General features: G+C 38.5%; 1 protein-coding gene across 5 annotated transcripts in view; it reads right to left on the reverse strand.

Moving 5' to 3' along the window:
• TOPBP1 (DNA topoisomerase II binding protein 1) overlaps positions 1 to 27,077 on the reverse strand; it is a 47,769-nt gene that overhangs the window by 11,649 nt on the left and 9,043 nt on the right. For 4 of the 5 annotated variants that reach the window (XM_030551134.1, XM_030551135.1, XM_030551136.1 and 1 more), the window contains exons 7-20: positions 25,543 to 25,722; positions 24,526 to 24,695; positions 23,907 to 24,070; positions 23,096 to 23,343; positions 22,383 to 22,702; positions 21,369 to 21,541; positions 20,418 to 20,629; positions 18,587 to 18,885; positions 9,310 to 9,483; positions 8,057 to 8,166; positions 4,734 to 4,857; positions 3,998 to 4,144; positions 3,316 to 3,421; positions 2,628 to 2,820 (exon numbers count right to left, since the gene is read on the reverse strand). In XM_030551134.1, coding sequence (XP_030406994.1) covers positions 2,628 to 2,820; positions 3,316 to 3,421; positions 3,998 to 4,144; positions 4,734 to 4,857; positions 8,057 to 8,166; positions 9,310 to 9,483; positions 18,587 to 18,885; positions 20,418 to 20,629; positions 21,369 to 21,541; positions 22,383 to 22,702; positions 23,096 to 23,343; positions 23,907 to 24,070; positions 24,526 to 24,695; positions 25,543 to 25,722 — 2,620 coding nt within the window. The remainder of the gene's footprint in view (positions 1 to 2,627; positions 2,821 to 3,315; positions 3,422 to 3,997; positions 4,145 to 4,733; positions 4,858 to 8,056; positions 8,167 to 9,309; positions 9,484 to 18,586; positions 18,886 to 20,417; positions 20,630 to 21,368; positions 21,542 to 22,382; positions 22,703 to 23,095; positions 23,344 to 23,906; positions 24,071 to 24,525; positions 24,696 to 25,542; positions 25,723 to 27,077) is intronic. The other variant, XM_030551137.1, reaches the window with a different exon arrangement.

The raw sequence follows: 27,077 nt of genomic DNA on the forward strand, positions 1-27,077 counted from the left end.
AATATTTAAATATTTAAATTTGGGATCCATTGCCATGGCCGCACTATATGTGAATCCACACTCTAACGACGCGCGCTTTAGCAAGAGTCTGCCGTACAATCTTTATTACTGGATAGCACAGTCAGGAAAGAATAAACTTCAATATAAAATTGATAAGTCAGGCAGTTTGACTACCTGGGTATCAGTCAGCACAGCTACAAAAAAGTGACTGTGAACAATACTGGTCATTTTTAGCATGTATCATGCTACTAAGGTGTTCTATGATCAGCATATCCTATACTTTACTGCCCTTATAGTCTTGATGTACATTTGAAAGTTAAAGAGAGCAATCTTGCTTCTTAGGTGGTAAATATTGGATATTAATTTTCAATATTTACCAGGAATCAGGCTCTTCATCAATAATTCCCATCATCTGATTTAGCCATCAAGTACTTCAAAATACATCGGAAAATACATGCCCTATAGTCTAGGCTCTTTTTAGAAACTACTGATAGATCTGGAAGGCAATCTCGCCCATGGTGAATTAACAATGTTTTCATTTTGACTGGAGGTTTTAGCTATATTTTCTACATTCCCACAGACCAGGGATGGATTTTAAACTGCAACAAGACAGACTTAATTACATTAGTGGCAAAATGCAAGTGTAATACATGAAAGCCTCATAGTCGGAAGTAGTCTTCACATCTGCAAGTGCATAAATGCATAATGAAACAGTGTATTTATAGCTATTGTACAGCAATTGAGATTTGAAAGGTTATTAGTAGGGCTGTCAAGCAATTAAAAAAATTAATTGCAATTAATTGCTCTTTTAAACAATAGAATACTATTTATATAAATATTTTTGGATGTTTTCCACATTTTCAAATATATTGATTTCAATTACAACACAGAATACAAAGTGTACAGTGCTCACTTTATATTTTTGTTATAAATATTTGCACTGTAAAAATAAAAGATATAGTATTTTTCATTTCACTTAATACAAATATTGTAGTGCAATCTCTTTTTCATGAAAGTTGAACTTACAAATGTAGAATTATGTACAAAAAGTAACTGCACTGAAAAATAAAACAATGTAAAACTTTAGAGCCTACAAGTCCACTCAGTCCTATTTCTCGTTCAGCCAATCACTCAGACAAACAAGTTTGTTTACATTTGCAGGAGATAATGCTGCCTGCTTCTTGTTCACAAATTCGCCTGAAAGTGAGAATAGGTGTTCGCATGGCACTACTGTAGCCAGCATTGCAAGATATTTACGTGCCAGATGCGCTAAAGATTCAAATGTCCCTTCATGCTTCAACCCCCCATTACAGAGGATATGCATCCATGCTGATGATGGATTCTGCTCGATAATGATCCAAAGCAGTGCAGAGAAATGCATGTTCATTTTAATCATTTGAGTCAGATGCCACCAGCAGAAGGCTGATTTTAATTTTTGGTGGTTTGGGTGCTGTAGTTTCTGCATCGGAGTGTTGCTCTTTTAAGACTTCTGAAAGCATGCTGCACATCCCATCTCGATCATATTTTGGAAGGCACTGCAGATTCTTAAATCTTGGGTTGAGTGCTGTATCTATCTTTAGAAATCTCACATTGGTACCTTCTTTGCGTTTTCTCAAATGTGCAGTGAAAGTATTCTTAAAATGAACAACATGCTGGGTCATCATCCGAGACTGCTATAACATGACATATATGGCAGAATGCAGGTAGAATAGAGCAGGAGACATACAATTCTCCCCCACGGAGTTCAGTCACAAATTTAATTAACACTTTGTTTGTTTGTTTTTAAACGAGCGTTATCAGCATGGAAGCATGTTCTCTGGAATGGTGGCCAAAGCATGAAGGAGCATACGAATGTTTAGCATATCTGGCACATAAATACCTTGCAGTGCCAGCTACCAAAGTGCCGTGCAAACGTCTGTTCTCATTTTCAGGTGACACTGTAAATACGAAGAGGGCATGTCCTGAAAATGTAAACAAACTTGTTTCTCTTAGCGATTGGCTGAACAAGTAGAAGAACTGAGTGGACTTGTAGGCTCTAAAGTTTTATATTGTTTTGCTTCTGAGTGATTATGTAACCAAAAAAAATATATAAATCTACATTTGTAAGTTGCGCTTTCATCAGGGCTTTGGAGCGGAGCCCGGAGCTGGAGCATGGAGCAGCTCTGAAGCAGTGGAGCTGCAGGTTTTGCCTGGATTTGGAACACAGCTCCAAAGCCCTGGCTTTCATGATAAAGAGACTGCACTATGGTACTTGTAAGAGGCGAATTGAAAAATAATATTTCTTTTATTTATCATTTTTACAGTGCAAATATTTGTAATAAATATAAAGTGAGCACTGTACACTTTGTATTCTGTGTTGTAATTGAAATCAATGTATTTGAAAATGTAGAAAAATATCCAAAACATTCAATAAATTTCAATTGGTATTCTACTGTTTAACAGTGCTATTAAAACTGCAATTAATCACAATTAATTTTTTGAGGTAATAGCGTGAGTTAACTGCCATTAACTGACAGCCCTATTTATTAGACTTAGTTAGTTTTTGCTGTCCAAATTTTTGTAAGACTGTCAAAGTCAAGTAAAAGAAAGCAAGACAAAGTAAGACACATTTACATGCAGCATGATACCTTAGAGCTTCCAAGACTCTACTACGACCATTACGCACAGATCGTGTGCCATCTGGTGTGGTAGGGGAACTGTCGAAACCATTCCTTGACAACGATCCTCTTTGTGCTTGTGGTTTCACTATCGATGTTGCAGACATGATCTCTTGTAGTTGCTTTTGAAAGTTCTCTCTCATTTCCAGTGTCTGGGTTAAAACTTGAAGTGAAAGAACGTTACAAGAGTTAGGCCATTTAATTTTATATTTTTAGAATGCCACAGGGATTTAATTATGTAGCTCCCTTTCAGGACAAAGATATGTACATGTTTTCACCTGTGCCAATACTTTCAATCAAGTCTTTGTTTCACATGACAAATAATTAGCAATATCCAGTCTTTGAGAAATTCTAGAATACTAAAGACAACAGCCCAATAATTCATCAGGTATGGTTAGTTCTCCTTATGGATGTGCCAGTGTCTTTAAACCGGAGTACAAAACATCTCTCCTCATACTCTGCAGCCCTTATGAATAAGAAGCCGCCAGCACTTTTCCAGGGAAGCCTGGCTGGCTACACTGTGCTTAGGTACAAGAATAAATGACACTAAAACCTCCAATCTTAAAAGTCAAGCTTCCCCAAAATAGTAAAACACTTATATTTATAACTGTAGTTTCCATGACTGTTTTAAAAAGAAAACAAAGAATATTTTGTTTACCTCCTTTGGCTTCATTTGCTGCAATTTGCTCCTCCCTTACTGTGACTGCTTCCTTTACCTGGTTAGTAGTTATATCCGCTGTGTCATTTTCATCCACCGAAATACTCTAACAATGTTAAAAATATAGAATTTATCAATCTAATTCTGAAACTGAAAGACATAACAACTGGCTGCAGTGTTCTGTGGGGCAGGAGGAGAGGGGGAAGCATGTTGGGGTGTTTTAGGGGACAGGAAGAACTCTGCCAAAGCTCCACCAACAAACCAAAGTTCCACTCTAGCAGCCTCAAGTTAGCTTAATGTTTCTGCTACAGCAGTGAAATAATTAAAACAAAAACAACAAAAACCTAGACAGGAGACTTAATATCCCATTAAATTCAATAAAATTCACATCTCTCAGGCCTACTGTTTATGTCTAACTGAAGACAGAGACAGGATCACACCAATTCAGATTTGAGGACTGTGTCCACTCTAATAAGATATTTAAGAGAGTCAGAATGCTGACAAACTGATGGAGCCTCCAGGATAGAGCAAGTTTACAGCTGCTTAACTGCTGAACCTGACCCCAGAGATTACTAAATAACAATATTTGTATCAGTTTATATTCATTTCGTTAGTGAAACAACTAGATTAAAATAATGTCAATGAATCCAATACAGACCAGAGGTTACATCTTATTGTATACCTCAGCTTCCTTTGCTGTTTTTCCAGTTGATGAAAGTCTACTGGAAGAAAGTCTGCCATCCTGCACTGCACTGATATCCAGACTCATTTTGGGATTATAAGTGTGAGGGAACAGAGATTCAGGAAGTCGTTTATATTCTTGTGCACTCTGCAACAAAGTTCATAAATATAAAAAGTTATGAGAATCTGAGAAGAACTGAGAGTAATTTAGATAGCATGATGCAAAAATAAATATAAAAAATTTCAATAAAATAATATAATTGGGAAAAAACACTAATGCCGGAGACACATGTAGTTCTTATGACAGCAAGCATGAAATTCTTACTTTTCAAAATGCTGAAGATTTTTCTTTATGACTACTACATCTAACTTTACTACTGTCCCACTGGCAAATACTTATGCAAACAAAAGTTATTGTTCAGGAAAACCTCAACCTAAAGCTCTTGTAAACTGAGTCAATGTACTGGATATGAAAAGCAAATATATGAAGAAATTGTCAATTTCAGTTCTACAGTCATTACAAGGTGAAGGTACACCAATGAAAATTATTTAAGATTTAGAAAGATGAAGCCTGTAAATTAAAAGCAGCATGCATAAAGCATCAGCTATTTTGTTCAAACAATTTAAACCCATGCACTTGCTTTGAAAAAAAAATAGAAAGTCAGTCCAATACATCTGATCTTGTCTCCATTCTCCTTCACATTTCAGAAGAAAATAAAAATAAATTTCTTCCATACCTCTAAAAGCCAATGCTCTGAAACGATGTGTATGCCCCTTTCTTTAACAGATTTGTATTCTTTACTGCTGTCATTTTGTCTTCCCTGGTAGATGAAGTGAGTTACTGTTTCATCAAAGCACCATCTAGAATAAACACCAATAAAATGTAACCTGAAGATATCAACTCCAGTTAAATATTATAATTACTGCATCCTTGAAACTGAGTCTTATCCCACCAAGACAAATAACCATTACTCTATGAAGCTTAACAAAAGCTACAAAAAACTTATTTAGCTGCCCCCTCAAAATCACCATCATCCAACATACAAGAATTGTTTGGTGAATCATGTCACAAATCGCTTAGTAATTTCAATTTAATATTAATAAAATGTACTTTAACATTTGATTTGGTTTTGGTTTTTTTCATTTTACAAATTGAAATATTTATGTAGAACAGCAATATTCTTTTGTGTTTTATTCTATACAGGTTCTTATACTGCCCTCCCCACTTCTTGTATTCGAGCACCTTTCAGTAGCACATTAAGCAATGTGACCAACATCTGTCACATGTGATTTGTTCTCTCATTCTCTCTGCATGGGGAGAATTATGTGCACAGTGTAGTGTTTGGCTTTGGTTCTGTTTTTGTAGTTTTTGCTTTTAAATGTGCACACTACTATTGGATATTAGAGACAGCAAGGTTGAAGAAGCGTACTTTGCATGTGGTGCAGAAGGGTTTGAGATGGTCTTAGGTCCTGTGGGAGATCATTCCACGATCTTGAACTGGTCCCTGAGGAAGTTCTGTCTCCTCCATGGACAAGTTTTACCCTTACCATAGAGAGTTCCACTGTGCTAGAAGAGCAAAGATGTACCCTGGTCTTCATTGCTAAACTTTAGGTGATATTTCAGATATCCTGGGCCCAGGCTATTGAGCACCTTGAAGATAAGGACTGAAACCTTGAACTTGATTCAATATTCTATGGAAGGCCAGTGTGAGGAGTGGAGGATAAGCTTGATGTGCTTGCGATATCCCGTGTTGCGAGGAGATGTACTGCAGCATTCAATATTAGTTGGAATTTACTAAGGGTTGATGGCTTTGTGGCCAGATATACTGCATTGCTGTAGTTCTGACAAGAGGTGACAAGGCAGTATAATTGGGTCAGGTCACCATCCGCCAATATGGGATGGAGTCTCCTAACAAGAGATGGTATAAGGCATTACTCGCAGATGCTGTTATGTGAGAGATTAGCATCATCAAGAAATCCAGAACTTCTAAACTGAAATGACCAACTGTGCTCGTTTGCCTTCAACCAAAGGAGACGGAATCATGACTGTGAACTCTTCAAAGTGTTTTTCTCTGCCCACTACCATAACCTCTGTGTTGCTCAGGTTCAGTTTCAACCAGCTGTTCTTCATCCATGAGCTGATCTCACTCAAGCACTAGACCATCTTGGTGATATCAGTATGGTCATATGTGGTGACAGGTAGGTAGTGCTGAATATTGCTAATGCTTGATTCCATGTCATCTCCTAGTAGCTGCATTTAGATGTTGAACAGAACCAGAGAGAGAATTGATCCTTGTGGGACTCCATAAAAGAGGCGTTTAGTGGCAGAGACACAGTTTCCCATCACAATTTACTGGATTCTTCCCTCCAGGCAGAGCTTAAACCATTTTAGTGTATGTCTCTGGATCCCTGACACCTCCCGCAGGCAGGGCAGCAGTATCTCATAGTTAGGGCCCTACCAAATTCACAAGCATAAAAACCGCGTCTCAGACACTGAAATCATCTCCTCCCGTGAAATCTGGTGTTTTGTGTACTTTTTACCCTATACTATAAAGATGTCATGGGGGAGACCAGCGCTTCTCAACTTGGAGGGTCCAGACCCAAAAAAGAGTTGTAAGAGAGGTCACATGGTTATTTTAGGGGGGTCCCGGTATTGCCACCCTTACTTCTGCACTGCCTTCAGAGCTGGGTGGCCGGAGAGCGACAGCTGTTGGCTGGGCGCCCAGCTCTGAAAGCAGCACCCTGCCATCAGCAGCGCAGAAGTAAAGGTAGCAATACCATACCATGCCATCCTTACTTCTGTTCTGCTGCTTGCGGCGCTAAAATGGACCATGAATTTGGTAGGGCTCTACTCATAGTTGACAGACTTGAATGCTGCTGAGAGGTCCAGGAGAATGAGAATGGCTGTCTGCCCACTTTTCAATAATAGCAGGAGATCATACATCAGTGCCCCAAAAGCTGTTCTATCCCACATCCTGGCCTGAATTCAGATTGTACAGGGGTCTCCTTAAGAGCATCCCTATGCCAGAAGGCAAAGGTCACCCTGTTAGCTAGCAGTGAGTTTCAGCTGGCCTGACCAGTTCAGTGTAACCCAGATAACTATTGCTATACTCCCTATCTAAAAGGTGTCATATAATGTGTCATTAGAAAACTAAACTCATGGATCATTAATATTCTGGCATGTTGTATATATTGTCAACACTCAAAGGATTATGCAGATGTGCTGGAATTTTGATTAAAATGTGTTTAAATTAGGCAAGTCAGGGTAAGTTGATAAATTGTTTGTTTTTTCACACAAAAGAATGCGGTTCCCCCTGCCTGAATGTGTTTCCCACAAGGTGTGACCAAAGATAAGACAAAGAAAAGCACATTTGTATGCCAGGCAATCAAAACTATCAGGAGATCAAAAAGGGGGGCGGGACGCGGAAATGATCATTTAGGCTTTGTCTACACACCAAGTTTTGTTGCAAAAAACTGCCTTCTGGTGACAAAACAGCAAAAGTATACTCACTACAATGGGACTTTTGTCACAAAAAATGTCCAGTTTGGGCAACAAAAAATTTCCACCCCTATGAGAGACTTTTGTCTTTTCCTCTCCCTTTGTTGTCGACAAAGAGCCAGTGCAGACACTGCTGATCGTTTTGTCAACAGAACTGGCTTCCACCAGTATCCCACAATGCCTGCTTTGATTGCTCTGCTCAGTGTTTTGATCTCTGCTGCCCTGCAGGCATGTGCCCCTCCCCTTTCAAAGCTCCAGGAAGCATCTGTGTGCTGTTCCCTTCATACTTACGCAGAAAAATTCTCTTTACCTTTCAACGTAAATCTGAGAATTTTCAGACCAAACTGATTTTCCAAGCCAAGTTATTAGGGAGAAGGGGGCAGGCAAATATAGGGCATTACAATGGAAACTGCTTGCAACCTTAATACAGAGAAGTCTAATTCTTCGCTATAATTAAAAGCCATATGCATACACTGGACTTTAGAACACCAAGATTCAGATTCATTCGAGTGAAAAGTTATATCAATGCAGAGTGTAGTAACTGTTGGCATCAGTTAATACCTGTAATCTGCTCCAAGAGAAGCGGCAACAGCATTCAGTTCACTTTGCTTTTTACTGAGTTTCTTACTAACACATATGACTAGATCAGCAAGAGGTTTTGAATCTTCTACCTGTTCATGGTCATGTGGAAAAATATGAAAAAAAATCACGTTCTGAGGATCATTAAACCAACACCTTTGTAATGATAAAGAAGAGAAACTACTTATCAGAGTTCTGCTTATCTCTGCTTCCTGAACCTCCCCATTATTAAGGGAGTGCTGTTATGGCACCACATACCAGGAACCAGGATGCAAAAGACTTATCTCACAAAGTCTCATAAGAATATATTATACCTCTTTCTTAGCGAATCTTCTTTTAAACAGTGAAAATACTAAAACTGCTGACACAAAAACATCTTAGTATAAAGGATAAGGGGGCCCAAGATGGGCATAGCATGAAGGGAGTGAGAAAGAGAAGAGTACAGAGTGGCAATCTGTATACAAAGCACTGCCTTTGCCTGCATCTTCAGTTCACTGCACCCACTGTACATTTCTCCCACATTTCTGTTTTCTCTTCTCTCTAACTTTGCTCTCTGCAGGACAGATCAGATTTAGTACAAAAAGGAATCATGAAAGGACTGTGCTCCTTGCTTCCAGGAAAGAGTATGTAATCACACTACTAGGAACATGAGCAAAACACATCTTATTGTGAGGGTGAGACTGAGAAATATTTTGCCTCCTGCTTTTGAGTAAGAGAAGCAATAACAGCACTCTAAAAGGATGGGGGGGGGGAAGGGAGATGCATGACAGAAATAAATTCCAATAACTTCACAGAAAATAATAGGTGTCCTCCAATATTACAGTTAATCAGAGTAAAAGTATTTACCCCTTACCCACTGTTCTCATGACACCAGACACTGGGAGTTCCTTAACAGTGATGAGCTACAAGTTCTAGAACTATGGAATATCTAGTTACATGTTTATATACACATACCACCTAACAACTATTAAATCAGGTCAACAGAACAAATATCTTTAAATACGTTTCTCTGCCTTTTAAGAGTCAAAATTACTAGTCTGCCTCTTTCAACTGAAACAAAAGGACAGGTAATGATAACAATTTCTGCCTGAACACATCAAAATTCAGTATCAAAGCTAACATGATTCATATTCTATCATGTGAAGTTAAGCATCTCCTACTAACTCAACTACATGATTACACTGCATTCTTAATTAAGCCTACAAATACATTTTAAAAAAGGAGCATAATCCTACCACTTCTGCTTGTGCAGCCCGCAGCTGTGGGCTGGCAGTAAGAGCTGCTGTATGACGAGTGCTGTTTGCCAGAGCTAATTTCAAGTTCCTGCCAATGATTTCAGAGAGAGGAGTACTTGGTTTCCTGTTTCTCTGATTGGGAGCCCCTGGAGTTTCCAAAGCTGCCAAGGCATCCTACCAAAAAGAAGTAAAGAAGCAATTATTGAATCAGGATAGATGAACTATCCTTTTTCCAGAATCAAAAGTTCTCTCGCTGAATAGCAGGCTCCTCTATATTAAGGCTTTATATTATTCAAACACCAACCCACTTCTTATTTGTATTACAGTAGCACCTACGCACCCCAAACATGATTGGGGTCCCAATGTGTTAGGCATTATACAGACATAGTAAAAGACAGCCCTTACTCCACAGTTCTTGTAATCTACACAGACAAGACAGACAAAGGACAGGAGAAAGTAACATCTCAGTTTTACAGATGAGGAACTGAGGAAATAAAGAGATTATAGAATTATAGAAACGTAGGACTGGAAGGGACCTCAACCTCTATGATTCTATAATAGCTGAGGAAAGATTGGAAAAAAAAACTGGGTTTGTTTAATCTGGAGATGAGAAGACTGAGGAGGGACACAAGAGATTTAGGTTAGACATTGGGAAAAACTTCTTAACTGTAAGGGTAGTTAAGCAATAGAACAAATTATCTAAGGAGGTTGTGGAATCTCTGTCATTGGAGGTTTTTAAGAACAGGTTAGATGAGGGGTTCTCAGGGGTTGTGACTCTTCCAGGGGTCGTAAGTTTATTATATGAGGGGTCATGAGCTGTCAGCCTCCACCTCCAAACCCTGCTTTACCTCCAGCATTTATAATAGTGTTAAATATAAATAAGTGCTTTTAATTTATACAGGAGGTCACACTCATAGGTTTGCTGTGTGAAAGGGATCACCAATACAAAAGTTTGAGAACCACTGTAGACAAACACTTGTCAGGGATGGTCGAGATAATTCTTAGTCCTGCCTCCTTCCTCAGTCTTCTCATCTCCAGATTAAACAAACCTAGTTTTATTTCCAATCTTTCCTCAGAGGTCATGTTTTCTAGATCTTTAATCATTTTTGTTGCTCTCCTCTGGACTTGCTCCAATTTGTCCATATTTTCCCTGAAATGTGGTGCCCTGAACTGGACACAATACTTCAGCTGAGGCCTTATCAGTGCTGAGTAAAGTGGGAGAATTACTTCTCATGTCTTGCTTACAACACTCCTGCAAATATATCACAGACCGATGCTTGGATTTTTTTTGGCAACAGTGTTACATTATTGACTCTCATTTGTTTTGTGATCCACTATAACTCCCAAATCATTCCGTGCAGTACTCCTTCCTAGACAGTCATTTTCCATTTCGTATTTGTATAACTGACTTCTCCTCCCTAAATGTAGTACTTTGCATTTGTCCCTATTTAATTTCATCCTATTTATTTCAGACCATTTCTCCAGTTTGCCAAGATCATTTTGAATTCTAATTCTGCCCTCCACAGTGCTTGCAACCCCTCTCAGCTTAGTATCATCCACAAACTTTATAAGCATACATTCTATGCCATTATTCAAATACTTTATGAAGATATTGATTAGAACTGGACACAGGAGAGATCCCTGCGGGACCCACTCAATATGCTCTTCCAATTTTGACTACTCTCTGAGCAGTTTTCCAACTAGTTGTGCACCCATCTTACAGTAAATTTGTCTACGCTATATTTCACTAGTTTATGAAAAGGTCATGAGAGACAGTAACAAAAACATTATGAAAGTGGAAGATATATCACACCTACAGCTTCCCCCTTATCCACAAGGTTGGTTACCCTGTCAAAGAAGGATATTAGATTGGTCTGACATGATTTGTTCTGGACAAATCCATGCTGACGGTTACTAATCACCTTATTTTCTTTTAGGTGCAAGTTGATTGTTTGATTATTTACCCCATTAGCTTTCTGGGTACCTAAATTAAGCTGACTGGTCTATAATTCCCTAGGTTGTCCTTATTCCCCTTTTTATAAGTACTATATTTGACCATTTCCAGTCCTCATGTATCTTTCCCATCCTCCATGAGTTCTCAAAGATAATCACTAATGATTCAAAGACCTCTTCAGCCAGTTCCTTAAGAATGTATTTCATCAGGTTCTGCCAACTTCAAGACCTCTGACTTGTTTAAGTAATTCGGAATAATTCTTTTCTTATTTTAGCCTCAGATTCTATCCCATTTACACTGGTGTTCACCATGTGAGTCGTCCAATTGCTGCTAACTTTTCTAGTGAAAAGTGAAACAAAAAGGCATTTAACACTTTGGCCATTGCTGCATTTTTTGTTCTTTTCCCCCCTTCATTGAGTAATTGGCCTACTCTGTCCTTGGTCTTCCTCTTGCTTCTCATTTATTTGTAAAATGTTTTCTTGTTTCCTCTTATGTCCCTAGCTAGTTTAATCCTTTTTGCCTTGGCCATTCTAATTTTGTCCCTATGTGTGTGGGTTTTTTAAAATTCATCCTTCATAGTTTTACCTAATTTCCACTTTTTGTATCACAGTTTTCTGAATTTCAGGTCATTGAAGATCTCCTGCTTAAGTATGGTCTTTTACCATACTTTCTATTTTTCCTACACATTGGGATAGGTTATTAAAGGCACAAAAGCAATGTTTCTTTAAAAAACTGCCAACTCTCCTGAGCTCTTTTTTCCCCTTAGATTTACTTCCCGTGGGATCTTACCTACCAGTTCTTTGAGTCTGCTAAAATCTGCCTTCTTGAAGTCCATTGTCTTTATTCTGCTGTTTTCCCTCCTACTTTTCCTTAGAATCATGAACTCACACTTATAGACTTTAAGGTCAGAAGGGACCATTATGATCTTTTAGTCTGATCTCCTGCACAACGCAGGCCACAGAGTCTCACTCACCCACTCCTGTAACAAACCCCTGACCTATGTCTGAGTTACTGAAGTCCTCAACTTGTGGTTTAAAGACTTCAAGGTGCAGAGAATCCTCCAGCAAGTGACCCATGCCCCAAGCTGCAGAGGAAGACAAAAAACCCCCAGGGCCTCTGCCAATCTGCCCAGGAGGAAAATCCCTTTCCAACCCCAAATATGGTGATTGGCTAAACCATGAGCATGTGGACAAGACTCACCAGCCAGATACCCACTGGGCATATCTACCCCTAATAGTCAAAGATCAATTAATTGCCAAAATTAGGCTATCCCATCATATCATCCCTTCCATAAACTTATCAAGCATAGTCTTGAAGTCAGATATGTCTTTTGCCTCCTCTGCTCCCCTTGGAAGGCTATTCCAGAACTTCACTCCTCTGATGGTTAGAAACCTTTGCCTAATTTTAAGTCTAAACTTTCTGATGACCAATTTATATCCATTTGTTCTTGTGTCCACATTGATACCGAGTTTAAATAATTCCTCTCCCTCCCTGGTATTTATTCCTCTGATATATTTACAGAGAGCAATCGTATCTCCTCTCAGCCTTCATTCGGTTAGGCTAAACAAGCCAAGCTCTGTAAGTCTCCTCTTATAAGGTTTTCTACACCTCTGATTATCCTAGTATCCCTTCTCTGCACCTGTTTTAGTTTGAATTGATCTTTCTTAAACATGGGAGAAAAGAACTGCACACAGTATTCCAGATGAGGTCTCACCAGTGCCTTGTATAACAGTACAAACACCTCCTTATCTCTGCTGGATATACCTCGCCTGATGCAGCCCAAGACCGCATTAGCTTTTTTAACAGCCATATCACATTGGCAGCTCATAGTCATTCTGTGACCAACCAATACTCAGAGGTCCTTCTCATCCTGTTACTTCCAAGTGATGCGTCCTCAGTTTATAACAAAAATTCTTGTTATTAATCCCTAAATTCATGACCTTGGACTTTTCACTATTTTTGCATCCTATTACTATTACTCCAGTTTACAAGGTCATCCAGATTTTCCTGTAGAATATCCCGGACCCTCTCTGTATTGGCAATACCTCCCAGCTTTGTGTCATCCGCAAACTTTATTAGTACATTCCCACTTTTTGTGCCAAGGTCAATATTAAAAAGATTAAATAAGATTGTTCCCAAAACCAATCCCTGAGGAACTCCACTAGTAACCTCCTTCCAGCCTGACAGTACATCTTTCAGTATGACCCACTGTAGTCTCCCCTTTAACTCGTTCCTTATCCACCTTTAAATTTTCATATTGATCCCCATTTTTTCCAATTTAGCTAATAATTCCCCATGTGGAACTGTATCAAATGCCTTACTGCAATCAAGGTAAATTAGTTCCACTGAGTTACCTTTGGCTAAAAAATCTGTTACCTTCTCAAAGAAAGAGATCAAGTTGGTTTGGCACAATCTACCTTTGTAAAACCATGTTGTATTTTGACCCAATTATCATTGACCTCAATGTCCTTAATTACTTTCTCCTTCAAAAATTTTTCCAAGACCTTCCATACTACAGGCCTATAGTTGTCAAACTAACAGGCCTGTAGTTACCTGTAGTAACAGGCCAGATCACCTTTTTCCCCTTTCTTAAAAACAGGAACTATGTTAGCAATTCTCCAGTCATACGATACAACCCCTGAGTTTACACATTCATTAAAAATTCTTGCTAATGGGTTTGCCATTTCATGTGCCACTTCCTTTAATATTCTTGGATGAAGATTATCTGGGCCCCCCTATTTCGTCCCATTAAGGTGTTCGAGTTTGGCTTCTACCTCGGATGTGGTAATATCTACCTCCATATCCTCATTCCCATTTGTCATCCTAGCATTATCCCTAAGCTCCTCATTAAAGACTGAAGCAAAGTATTTGTTTAGGTATTGGGCCATGCCTAAAATACCTCCACTCCATCCTCAGTGTTTAGCGGTCCCACTTCTTCTTTCTTTGTTTTCTTCTTATTTATATGGCTGTAGAACCTTTTACTATTGGTTTTAATTCCCTTTGCAAGATCCAACTCTACATGGCTTTTGGCCTGTCTCACTTTATCCCGACATGTTCTGACCTCAATAAGGTAGCTTTCCTTGCTGATCACTCCCATCTTCCACACCTTTAGGCTTTCTGCTTTTTCTTAATCACCTCTCTGAGATGCTTGCTCATCCAGCTTGGTCTACGATGCCTGCCTATGAGTTTTTCCCCCTTTCTTGGGATGCAGGCTTCTGATAGTTTCTGCAACCTTGAAGTAAATCCAGGCCTCCTCTGCCTTTAGATCCACAAGTTCTTCAGTCCAATCCACTTCCTTAACTAATTTTGAAATCAAAAACCCTAGTCACAGATCTATTTTTGTTTAATCCTCTCATTTAGTTTTAACTGAATTAGCTCATGATCACTCAAGCCAAGGTTGTCTCCTACAACCATTTCTTTTATGAGGTCCTCACTACTCACCAAAACCAAATCTAAAATGGCATCCCCTCTTGTTGGTTCATCAACTACTTGGTGAAGGAATCCATCAGCTATCGCATCCAGGAAAATCTGAGCCCTATTATTACTACTAGCACTTGTCATCCAGTCTATATCTGGGAAGTTAAAGTCTCCCATGATCACACAATTCCCATTAGTATTTACTTTATTAAAAACATTAAAGAAGTCTCTATCCATATCCAAATTGGATCCCAGCAGTCTTTAGCACCCCACAAGCACTCTCTCAGAGGAAGCTGTAGTAGCTTTCTTCCTCAATGTGATTTTTGCCCAGACAGACTGTCTTATCCATTCTATCCCTTCTTATTTATTTACAGTCTACCTCATCATTGACATACAATGCTACTCCACCACCTTTGCCTTTATTTCTGTCTTTCCTAAATAGCACATACCCTTCAATACCTGTCATAACTACCATTCCACCATGTTTCTGTTATCCCTATAATATCTGATTTCACTTCCTGCACCAATAGCTCTAGTTCCTCCATTGTGTTACCTAAGCTCCTTGCACTAGTGTACAAACATCTTAATTTTTGCTGTTTGGCTTCTCTCAGATTCTTTACCCAATTAGGCACAACCATTCTACCGCCAGTATCATCTATTAAACTGGTATCTACACTACCCTTTCTCCTTATCTCCATTCTCCTACCCATGGCTGTATCATTTTCTTCCCTCTCAATGTTAAAATCTGGTGTGGAGATTACCTGGACATCTCCCAACCATCTCTCCCAAATTCCCAGTCTAAATCAGTTGTGCCAGCCTCCATCCTAGAAGTCTATTTCAAGTGAAGTCCATCCCAAGAGAACAGTCCTCTGTCCATAAATGCTTCCCAGTGGCCAGACATCCCAAAGCCCTCCTTATAGCACCACTGCCTGAGCCATCTGTTGATCATCATAATCTTGTTACACCTTTGTTGCCCTTCTCTAGGAACAGGCAAAATCTCACTGAAGATCACTTGAGCCTCGATTTCCTTAAGTATCTTCCGCAGCCTGGCATAGTCTCCCTTGATACGTTCCAGCGAGAATCTAGCCATATCATTTGTTCCCCCGTGAAGGACAATCAGTGGATTCTTTCCCTCTCTCGTTAGGATCCTCTTCAGCCTCAGGTCCACATCCTGTATCTTAGCACCCTGCAGACAGCACACCCTTATGTTCTGTGGATCGGCTATAGTTACAGGCCTGTCTATTCTTCTCAGTAAGGAGTCCCCAATCATGTAGACATGCCTTTTCCTGGTGATGGTGCGGTTCTCCAGTCTATCCCCTGTTCCCTCTGGCTGCAAGTCCTCTCGATTCCTATTGTCCCTTGCAATCCTCCACAACCCATCTGGTATCCTCCTGAGGCTCCTATTTGGTGTTATCTTCACTGACTCTTCCCCTCTTCCTATAGGACTACTAGCTGCTCTTCTCTTCTTCCTTGCCCTCTCAGCTTCAGTGACCACCTGCTGTGCCCCATCTTCATTTTCCAACTCCGCAAACCTGTTTCTGAGCTCTATTTCTCATTCAGTAGCCCATCTTTGCCTCTGCCTGGTTCTCTTAGTCACATGCTTCCACTATCCACTTTCCTCACCGAGCAGTCTCCCCTCAGAGTTCTTTGGTCCTGCTTCCAGATGCAAGTCTGAGCTTTTCCCTTCAGCCTCCTCATGTCTTTGCTCCACCATCCACTTGAGCCCCAGTCTAAACTCAGCCAGAGTTTCCACCTGCATCTCCAATCCTTGGATCTTTTCTTCCATCTATCAGGTGGCACTTCATGCAGACAAAACTCTTTTCAGGTACCCCCTCCAGGATCATGTACATGCCACAGCTTCCACATCCAGTCATCTTCATTGTGTCTTCCACTGCTTGGATCAGTACCACTGCTGCCTCTGTATCTGTCATAGCCTTCTCACCTAAGTCCTCTTAGTCCAGGAAACACAAACCAAACCAAAACACCACCACCTACAGCAACACAAACCCCCAACGAGCAGAAAACACTGCCAGACTACCACACGCTCCCTTCACTAGCCTGGCTCTCTTAGTCTTCCCCTCAAACTGCCCTTGCAAATTCCCACTCAAACTCCCCTGTTTACTGCTCTGTCTGCTGGCTCCTGTGCCGCTGCAACTGTCTATGCTGCTGCCTGACTGGCTATCTTTATAGGACTCCTAGTCAGAGAAGCCCCGCCCCGTAATCAGGGCTCAGCTTCTCTCCCAGCACACTGCTCCACCAGCCTCTACAAATACGAATAGAAACACCTACAAATACCTTCTCCAACAGAACTCCCACTCAAACTCCCTTGTTTACAGCTCTGCTGGCTCCTGTGCTGCTGCAGCTGTCTATGCCACTGGCTGGTTACCTTTATAGGACCCCTAGTCAGAGAAGCCCCGCCCTGTAATCAGGGCTCAGCTTCTCTCCCAGCACACTGCCCCTACCAGCCTCTACAAATACCTTCTCCTCCAACAGAATACTCTTGAACACTTTCACCCAAACTGCCTTCCACATTCAAATTCTCAACTAATTCCTCCCTATTAGCCAGAATCAAATCTAAAATTACCTCTCCCCTACTCGCTTTCTTCCAGCTCACACAAGAAGTGTATGGAAGAGCCAGGAACCAAATTCAGATCTCCTGAGTCCCAGTCCCATGCTCTAATGATAGGACTAGCCTCTCTCTCTACTCTCTTATTTAATATCTATTCAAATATGACCTAGAAAAAAACTGGATGTGTGCTCTATTTGCTCCTTTAGAAATGTCTAAAAAGGGTCTGAAATGGGATATATACCAAAACGATCTTCAATTTTACTGCCCTCTGCTTGAAATTAGAAGCTGTGGCCCTGTCCACTTCGTTTTTCCTTAGCTGTTATGGATAAATGGAAAATAATAAGCTTAGGACAGCAGAGGAACCATGTATGTAAACTGGCTTAACTAGGAAGGGAAATGATTTATATTCAAACTGTACGGGGTTTGTTGTTTTTATCAGTGTTTAACTTAATTGGGGAAAAGAGCTCTCTGTTTACATACAGCACCTTCATTGAGTAAGCTTTCAGTACACACTTGAGTCAATCAAAAAATTCTCCAGCACTGACATATCTAAGGTTAAACAAAAGGCAAATGACCTTTTCTATGCAACAGAAAGAAGCAGAAAAGAGCAAAAATCCAATCTATTTTTTCCCATTTGCAGGCCATCTTTAAGACAAATGTCTCCTCTTCACCTATTTCTTTCTCCATCTTCATGCAACTATATCTTTGTATAAGAGGGATAATGGCTACTATTCTCTCAAATGTATAAGAATTATCACAGTAAAGTAGTAGTTCCGTAGAAGCCAAGAGCAAAATTAAGGGAATGCCTGGGGAATAAAGTTACAAGGAAGTGAATATTGTAGGATGAGCAAGAAAGCTTAAATGTAAAAGTTTTGAAGTGTAAACAGTCCACCGGGAAACTATTTCACTATGGGCCAAATACAGACTGTTTACGATAGTTCGCAAAAAACTGTTAACTCTTCTACTAAAGTTTCACTCTGTTTTTAAAGAGCAACACAGACTATGTAACGTAGGTCATTGCTTTAGGACCCTCTGGTATATGTTTCAATAGGCATACTGGGGCTTTGTTAAGGGTGCTATAGTATCTATTTCTCAAAATGTTCATGCTTTAATTATTTTTATATGCTTTAGGTATCAATTCTAATAACCTCTGTCCCTTAGAACACGTGAATTTTCTGAACTGCCTGCCAAACTAGAAAGCCTAGAAGTGTTTTTATTTGTGTGGTATTAATACGCACTCTTTACAAAGGGTTAGCATAGGGTTTTTTTGTGCCTTTTTTATTCACACACGTGAATGTGCTGGCACTACTGGTTTAGAAACTTGCAAAGGAGTTTACCTTTACATCAAATGAAGGCTTGAAGAGCTTATCTTTGGAAAGAAATTTGGATGGTGTGTCAAGGTGTAAAGATGGTTCTTTCTGGAGTAGTCTTCCTTCTGCAGGAAGGGTTGGCTTTTGCCCAATATGGTGTGAGATCACACTATGGAAAGCTTTACTCTGGAACCGGCTCACATCAAGAGGCATCACAGCTGTTTTCTTCCCAGTTTCAAGGAGATTGCTAGGATGGTCTGGTATATCTGAAGACATTATAGTTGTCTCTGTCTTGTTGGACTGACTTACGAAACTCTCTTCTTTATCTTAAATTAAATAAAGAAAATTATAATTAAGCACCACCATTTTTTCCCTAAATGTAAATGTGCATATACTTGCATTACACTAAGGATTTTATTTATCCAATATTTTGTTCTTCTACATATGCTGTAAAATGAAGGGAGGGTTTTTCTTTTTAAGATCCTATTTTCTACACTAGTGCTGATGGGCTGCGTGCTGAAGATTGCTGATCCCTGTGTTAGGCAATCTAGTCTATCATGTTGCCAACTTTTCTCTGCTGTATTATTCTACAGCTCTTTGCCAATCCAGCTTTTAAATGACTCCAGTAATAAGGCTTCTAATACATCCTCTGGAAGACTCACATTTTATATTTAATTGTATGCTTTTTGAAGCACAGACTTCATAGTGCTGGGTGGTGTTGGTGGCCTGTGATACATAACAGGTCAGACTACCTGGTGGTCCCTTGTGGTCTTAAACTCTACAACTGTACAGAGTCTAGTACTACAGCTCCTCAAGCCAGTTTAGACCCTCTGGGTTGCTACTCTAATACAAATATTAAATACCCCCCCCAAAGTTAGGATTTCCCCCCCTCATTTTCAGCCTGGTTTTCCTTTGCTCAGTTTCATTCCATTACTACTAATTACACTTGCTTAGGCCACCCTGTTAAATTCTTTTCCCTCTTTTGGCCAAATCTTGATCTCATTCAAGTCAACAGATGTTGGCCCTTGGAGTTTACACATTTCAAATACCCATACATAAATATGACTTGTAGTCTGAATTATCTTTTGGTCAAACATATATAATTGGTTTTACATATAATCATTCCTTCCAGTACCTTAATCATTTTGTTACTTTTCTCCGAATTCCTACTTAACCTGTCAAGATCTTTCTGGCACTGAAGTGCCCAGGGCTGAATGCAGTATTGCAGGTATGTTTTTAATCACTGCAATTTTATACAGCCCACAAATGCATTGGTAAGAACTAGTGAGTTAACTGGTATTCAGTATTAATCAGTCCAGTTTGCTTCTCAGTTCTAAAAGGGGCACTGTCAAGTAATTTAAAGTTCGTTTTGTTTAGAAAAACATTTTATAGAACCTGCCTTCTCTTGTAAAACAGTTTTTAATTAGATTTAAACACTCTTCTAGAGTGTTTTACAACTTAATACAACAATATCATGTAAGGGAGTGTAAACCAGAAAGTGGAAATAACTAGACATTGGGCTAGATCCTCAGTTGATATAAATCAGCATAGCTCCACTGACTTCAGTAAAGCTACACAGTGATTTACCTCAGCTAAAGATCTAGACCGCTGACTATAAACAAGTGGAAATGACTAGCGTTTACAATCTCATCTTAGTGATAGGCTGGAAGTAAACATCTTAACTAGTGAAGAGTAAATTATAAGCTGAAAAGTCTTTTGGTTTTAATAATTTACGGTCCTAAGTATTAGAAATCAGCTTATACTCAAAAATTTCTCTTAACGACAGTGCAATGCAGTGTAACATGACATGATTAACGTATATTAAAATAAACAAGAAAACATAAAAAAGACAACCAACCTCCAGTGTTAACATTTTCAACTGGGAACTTGCTTTCATCTGCTTTCTTTCCTGTCCTTGCAGATTCTAAGAGCCAAGCCATAGTGACTGCAGGTAAATTCCATTTCTTTGCTGCTTCATATTTAGAACCATCTGGCTCTTTGACCACTAGGTGGGTGCTGGCAAACATTCCTTTCTTTGGGTTGGCTCTTCGCACAAAGAATTCCTGGACTCTGAAATAAATGTATATAAGTAACCACTCAAAAATGTAGCCATTGTTTAGACTGTTCCGATTAGCACTGCAGAGCCAACAAAGGCACGAAAGAGTGAGCTGGGTTCTAGTACTGCTTGGATACCATAAACAGAACTGTTAACTAACTTCCAAAAGCTGGTCCACATTCTTCCCTCACTTACACCTAAGGAACTCCACTAAAGATAATGTGGTGCATATTTTTAACTGTAATGGGGGTAGAGTTGGCTACAGATTATTTTTCTAAACTGGTTACAATGCACAAGCCAAAAACTTCAGCTAAATTTCTATATCCCAGGCTGAGTCTGTATGGCCAGCAACTAGGGAGAAAAAATGGTTTTACTTGTACAATGAGCAAACTCCATGAAAATCACTGACCAAGTAAGTATGGACAACCACAAATGTCCCAGTCTCTCTCTCCCTCCCTACCTTTTAGAAGTTATTTTTAGAACAGATATTCACTAGTGACATACACAAATATTTGAACACTTAAAGACACTGTCTCTAGAAGGTTTAATGACGAACAAGGGAGGATATACAGAACCAAATAATAAATCACAATGTTTCAACATTAGTTTTCACAAATGAATAAAATCCAAAAGAAGTCTAGAACAAATTTTAACTCTGAAGTTTTTTGCTCATTTTTTCCTCTAATGTGACTAAATACTTGAAAAATTTTTTAGATGCCAGAAAATGAACATAGGTGGCAACAGACTCCATACCTTGCTCCAAGAAGACCTGCCAAGAACACCAGGGAGTCTCTCTCTGCACCAGTAAACTGGCTGAAAGACAGTACACAGTCTTCCAGAGGAGTGCTTCCTTCCATTACTGATACTGGGGTGAAAAGTGGGTTGGACTGAGGGTTTAAAAGGAGCTGCTGTTCTACACACATAATCTTAAAAACGAAGAAATAAATGAAAATGAGAACCAAGCCAAAATAAATGAATATGATAAACATTATTTCAGCCATTGTACTACAGCATTTATGGAATCAACAGCAAGACATTCTTTGTCTTTGTGCCTCAAGTTCAAAGTAGAACATGTATTACTCTATATGTGATCAGATACATTCCTTAAAAGATCCAGAAAGTTTCAGTCAAATTCACATTAAGAGTCAAGCTTCCTGAATTCCTATTTTTTCCAATGACTACTACTTTAAAACATTTTAAAATCCAATATAAGTGTTAGCATAGGTTTTATTTCACAGTTAATTATCTAATAATGAAAAACACCAAATTAGTCCAGATGATAAGCATTATCTAGGTCAACATATTTTAATGTTTGACCACCTGAGCTATAATGTCAGCCTGCAATTGCATCACCCAGATACAGCTACATATGTTATTAGAGAAATATGGGGAAGTGTGGGGAAAGAGAGAGAAAACAATAGCTTACTAAACAGATGTTAAAACAGAAATGTCATTCATAACTTAATTGTACCCAGCTCTCTCTTCATAACTCTATTATGCAGACAACTAGAGCAAAATCTTATGTACAACATCTTTGTGCCACTAAATCAGAATCTGTTTTAATAAAGCAGGAAGAAATAAAGGAGACAAGTAAAAGACAGGCCTATAAAGAAGAGGTGCATTAAAGCACTCTCTTAATTTGGTGTACACTAATTAAACAAAGCTAAAACCTCTGTTCTAATGCAAATATAACCATCAATAAGTTTTCAGTTTCTATATTTCGAACACTAATATTTGTTTGATCTTAGCTCTACAGTATCCCCTTACCAGCCATGTGTTTGTAACAACATCTCCTACAGTTGACTCCACCTTGCATCCCAGTAAAGGAACCACAGCATAGTCTGCAATTGCTCTGTTTTGAGGGGGTAGAACTTTCCCAGAATTCTCCTTTATAATTTCTACAATGCAGGACTCATCCTCTTCACCAAAACCCAAAAGAAGGAACCTCTTTCTGCCAAATAAGCCTTCTTCAACCACTGTAGAAGTCTCTGTCAGTGAACTATGACAGATAGAGGACCGCTTCTCTTCTTGAATGGTAATATGAGCAGCATCACTGAAGTGACCAGTTTCTAGCTTTTCAACTTTAACTAAAAAAGAAAAAATAACCACTTGATAAAAATTTCATATACAGGAATGTAAGACAGAAAATGAGTTTCAACCATCCTGTTGGTTATTAATTGAAAACAATGCAGTACTGCAACCCAAGGTTTTAGATTTCATTTACAAACTGCTCAATATGAGGCATGTTTACATCTAATTTATATTTTTTTCTTAAATACAATAGGGAAATTAATATACAAACCATGTGAAGGTTTTAAAAATGTACACGTTATGGAGTATGAATTACAATTTCTTTACATATTATTAAAATCAGGTAACTACATTTTTCTATGTCCATCTTTGTAGATAGCACCACAAGGTTTTCAGAAGAGCTATACATAAATTTTGTCTTTTTATGAAGTGCTTGGATCAGAACTTACTTAATGTGGAATCATTATTCACATATTGAGAGAGGAGGTCATCTTCATCAGCATTCTGATGCTGTACAAGCTTCACACCTTCTTTTTTTGTGAGGCTATTACTTTTGGGAACAGTTCGCTTAATTCCAGGTTGCTCCAAAATTGTATTTTCTATTGGCTGGAAGTTCAGAGGGATGTACTGCTCCACTGGAAGTAAGTAACCCTTACAAAAGCACTCCAGCAACCATTTTGCTGTCACTGCATGAGGCCTATAAAATACAATTATTCTTTATATTACAAACACACACACACACACGTAAGATGGCTCTCAAAACCATTTTAACCTATCGTTTTTTCCTCTCAGACACTGCTCATTCTACAAATACACTTGTGTTTCTGTACAAAGTTTGTGACACTCATCTGACTCCAGTTAGAACAAAAAAGTTTGAGTTGCATCCACACTGCAGCCTTTAGCATTTAGTGAATATTTCAAAGTTTGAGAATATGAATTTTTACATATTTTCTACAAGAAATACAACCAAGAAAAATGTAATTTTTCACAAATATTGAGGGTTTCTAGAATTTTCATATAATCCTCCTTAGCTAATAATTTTTTTCTGTTGACTGTGAGGAGATATGCTACTTAAAAAACACTATTCCCCGGGGTAAAATATTGTTGATTAGTGACCACAACTTAATGGTCTTTACAATTTTTATTTCTACAGCATACACAGCTATTTAGTCCAAAAAAAAGTTTAATCAATACATATTTTCATGTTTCCTCTTGTAAACAAAGATTATAGAAGAGTCTTTTAAGCATAGTTATCAGAACCTGTGAGTAGTCTTGTTCAAAAACTGCTTCAGTTCACCATTATATTCTCCCACAATAACATGGGTGACATCTTCATTGAGTTGATTAAATCGAACACCACCACCACAGTTAATAAGCCTTCTCATTTTATCTAACTTCCTGCCACTGAAGCCACAGAGATAAATCTGCAAGGAAAAAGAAAAGAACAGGGTAAGATATTTTTGGTTGAACTAGTTGTATTTTGATACCATTCATTACCCAACCAAAGAAACATACAAACACACAAGCTTTAGCTTATGAAAAACTGCAAAAAAACAAAGAAATTATTCCATCCTCAGTGCTCATCCTTGTGACTTTGTCTTGCACAACTCAGCATCCCAGGAAATGCCAATAAAATATTTTCCATTAAATAAAGTTGCCAATACTACTTCATATCTTATCCAACTCCAATTTGAAGACACTTTTTCCAGTACCTCAAATACATTATAAACAGTCTAGTTTGGTTTATCTTGAAATAGATTATATATCTTTGTGCTGGAGTGGGATTACATTTTACTGTAGCAATAACTAAAGGAGACCCAGACTAGCTGCATTCAAATGATAACTGGTCATTTCAGAATTGTACATTGTTAAAACTTACTCGACACCCATCTAGTAAATCATCAGGGGCTTGAAAAGAACTGATATCCAAATTTTCCAGATCATCAGGAGGAGGATCCAGCCTGCTGTTCACAGCAGAGCTACATGCAGTTTCATTAATGCCATTCAAACTGATATTGGAAATGTGGCTGACATCTGAAAGGGTACAACCTTTAAACAAAGTTAAAATAAAAAAAAGAAGAAAATAAGTTAGTCTCTCCCACTGCTTAACCAAACAGGACGTATGATTGTCAAATATGATTTTGCCATGCTAATAAGGAAGACAAAACCTGAAAACCACAATAATGCATAGTCTAGCCTCTGTTAAAATGTAGGGTTTCATTACACCAAAATTCAGTATGCTCTCACTATTAGCAATGGTGTTTACACAGAACTCATGTTCCTCTTTCTCTAGAAGAACTGTCAGCCTTAAAATGTGGGAGAACAGTTTCTGAAAACTTATTCTGCTCAATAAGCTTTGTGGCCATCTACTAAATTAGATGCATTTACATTTGATATGAAGTATCAGAGGGTAGCCGTGTTAGTCTGGATCTGTAAAAGCAGCAAAGAATCCTGTGGCACCTTATAGACTAACAGACGTTTTGGAGCATGAGCTTTCGTGGGTGAATACCCACTTCCTCAGACGCATGCATCTGAGGAAGTGGGTATTCACCCACGAAAGCTCATGCTCCAAACCGTCTGTTATTTGATATGAACACAGTCTGCTCTTGGTTGTTGCCCTCCAATGCTCCTAAACAGACCAAAAATAAATATCTATTATCTATATCTATACATAAAAAAAAACTGGGCCCTGACCCTGCAAACACACACACACTTAACTTCAAGCATGTGAATAAACCCATGTACTTAAATTTAAGCATGTGTTTTCAGGATCAGGGCCTCATTACCAAAATTTTAGTGCAGTTAGAGTTCGTAGCAGCCCACTCAACTGAAACATTTCCTTTCCCTTAACTGAAATTTTATCAACTCGCTCAGTATACTGAGATGTCTTACTTACTGTCAGGTTTGCTGGCTTGGCTAGTAGGAGTTGATGTACTGGGTGTGGTATTTTGCTTTTGTACAGACTCGGTCTTATACATTGCCTCATCCTGGCAGAAGCCATTCTCAATACTGTTAAAAAGCCACTGGATGGACACACACTGCACATTCCATTTTTTGGCACATTCATATTTCTGGCCTTTATATAAAGACAAATCACAATCAATAAAAGGCTAATGCTCCAAAAGTGCAATTCTGAAAGAATGACCACATATTGCAAAATCAAGAAAGTTAAAACAAAAACTGCATTTGGAGGTGGTAATTACCAATACATTCTCAAATACCAAGGGACTCTTCCAAGTGGCAGTTTACTTTAAATTCACTAAAGCTGATCAGTGTAATTTGGTTCCTCTGACAGCACTATTGCCTAAGATTATTTGTTGATTTTATAGTACAGCTTTCATAAATAAGCTATTCTAATTTGCCTTAAAAGCAGTGTTAGGTATGCTAGTGCAAGCACACTAGCCAAATAATTCTGTTTTTATCTGTTAGGTTTTCTGTTTTGAAAACTGCCATGAGATCTTAAACTTCTATCTGAACCACAACAAGAAATTGGCAGAAGGAACTGCCAGATGTCAGATACAGATGAACAGCAATACTACTAAACAATAATCATACTAAGCAATATTAATGATTAATATACTTACGTCTTGCAGGATGCTATAAAAATATCAGTTTTATAGCTCATCTGTACTTCACTGCAGTGCTAACATTAGACATTAGTCCAAAGTTCTGTTACGGAATTTGAACTCATGACTTTACGGCCTAAAAACTATGTGTTTTTATAATATATATAAAAGCAAATGCATACTTTTATTCACATACTTAAAATGGAAAGCAACTGTTAGTTAGCAAAAAAGTCATCTTGTGATCATGTTATCAAGGGGATATACTTCACAGCTGTGACACCAAAGTTGCAAAACATCAGAGGTTAAAACTTTTGCAACCTTTTAACCAATATGATTGTATTGTGTATAGAAAATTAAAATATATGGTTGGCTGAGCTACCAGAATGTTAATCTCATCTACAATGAGCTGTTTATAACTGTCTTAAATTTAAAAAAAAAAAAAAAATCAAACGGGGCAGTCAGCATTAGCACATTCTGTCACATTGCAATCAGATTTTATAGTTTTACTTGGCTCACAAATTCCAGACTGACATGTTTTGGAAGTGTCTATACAAGTGTTTATACTGCTTTCATCATTCTGGTATCTGAGCACTCGAGCATTCAGACCCAGTGATGAAAATGCCTCATATTGTTCTGCAGAGCTAACAGTCCCACTGAAGGAGCTATGCCAAGCTCTTTGGCCAGAGACAGAATTGCCATAACAAGATTTTTGGGCTTCAAGAGGGGAAAAAGAGAAATCACAAAATAATTGCCTGGGAAAAGTAGGGAGGAAATTTAAAAATTCAGTCCAGTGTGTCTCAAACAAAACTACAAAGAACAAAGTAGTGCTTTAATTTTATTTTAGTAAGAGGAAATTAAGAAATTT

This window comes from Gopherus evgoodei, chromosome 2 (assembly GCF_007399415.2).
Source record: "Gopherus evgoodei ecotype Sinaloan lineage chromosome 2, rGopEvg1_v1.p, whole genome shotgun sequence".
Taxonomy (NCBI): Eukaryota; Metazoa; Chordata; order Testudines; family Testudinidae; genus Gopherus; species Gopherus evgoodei.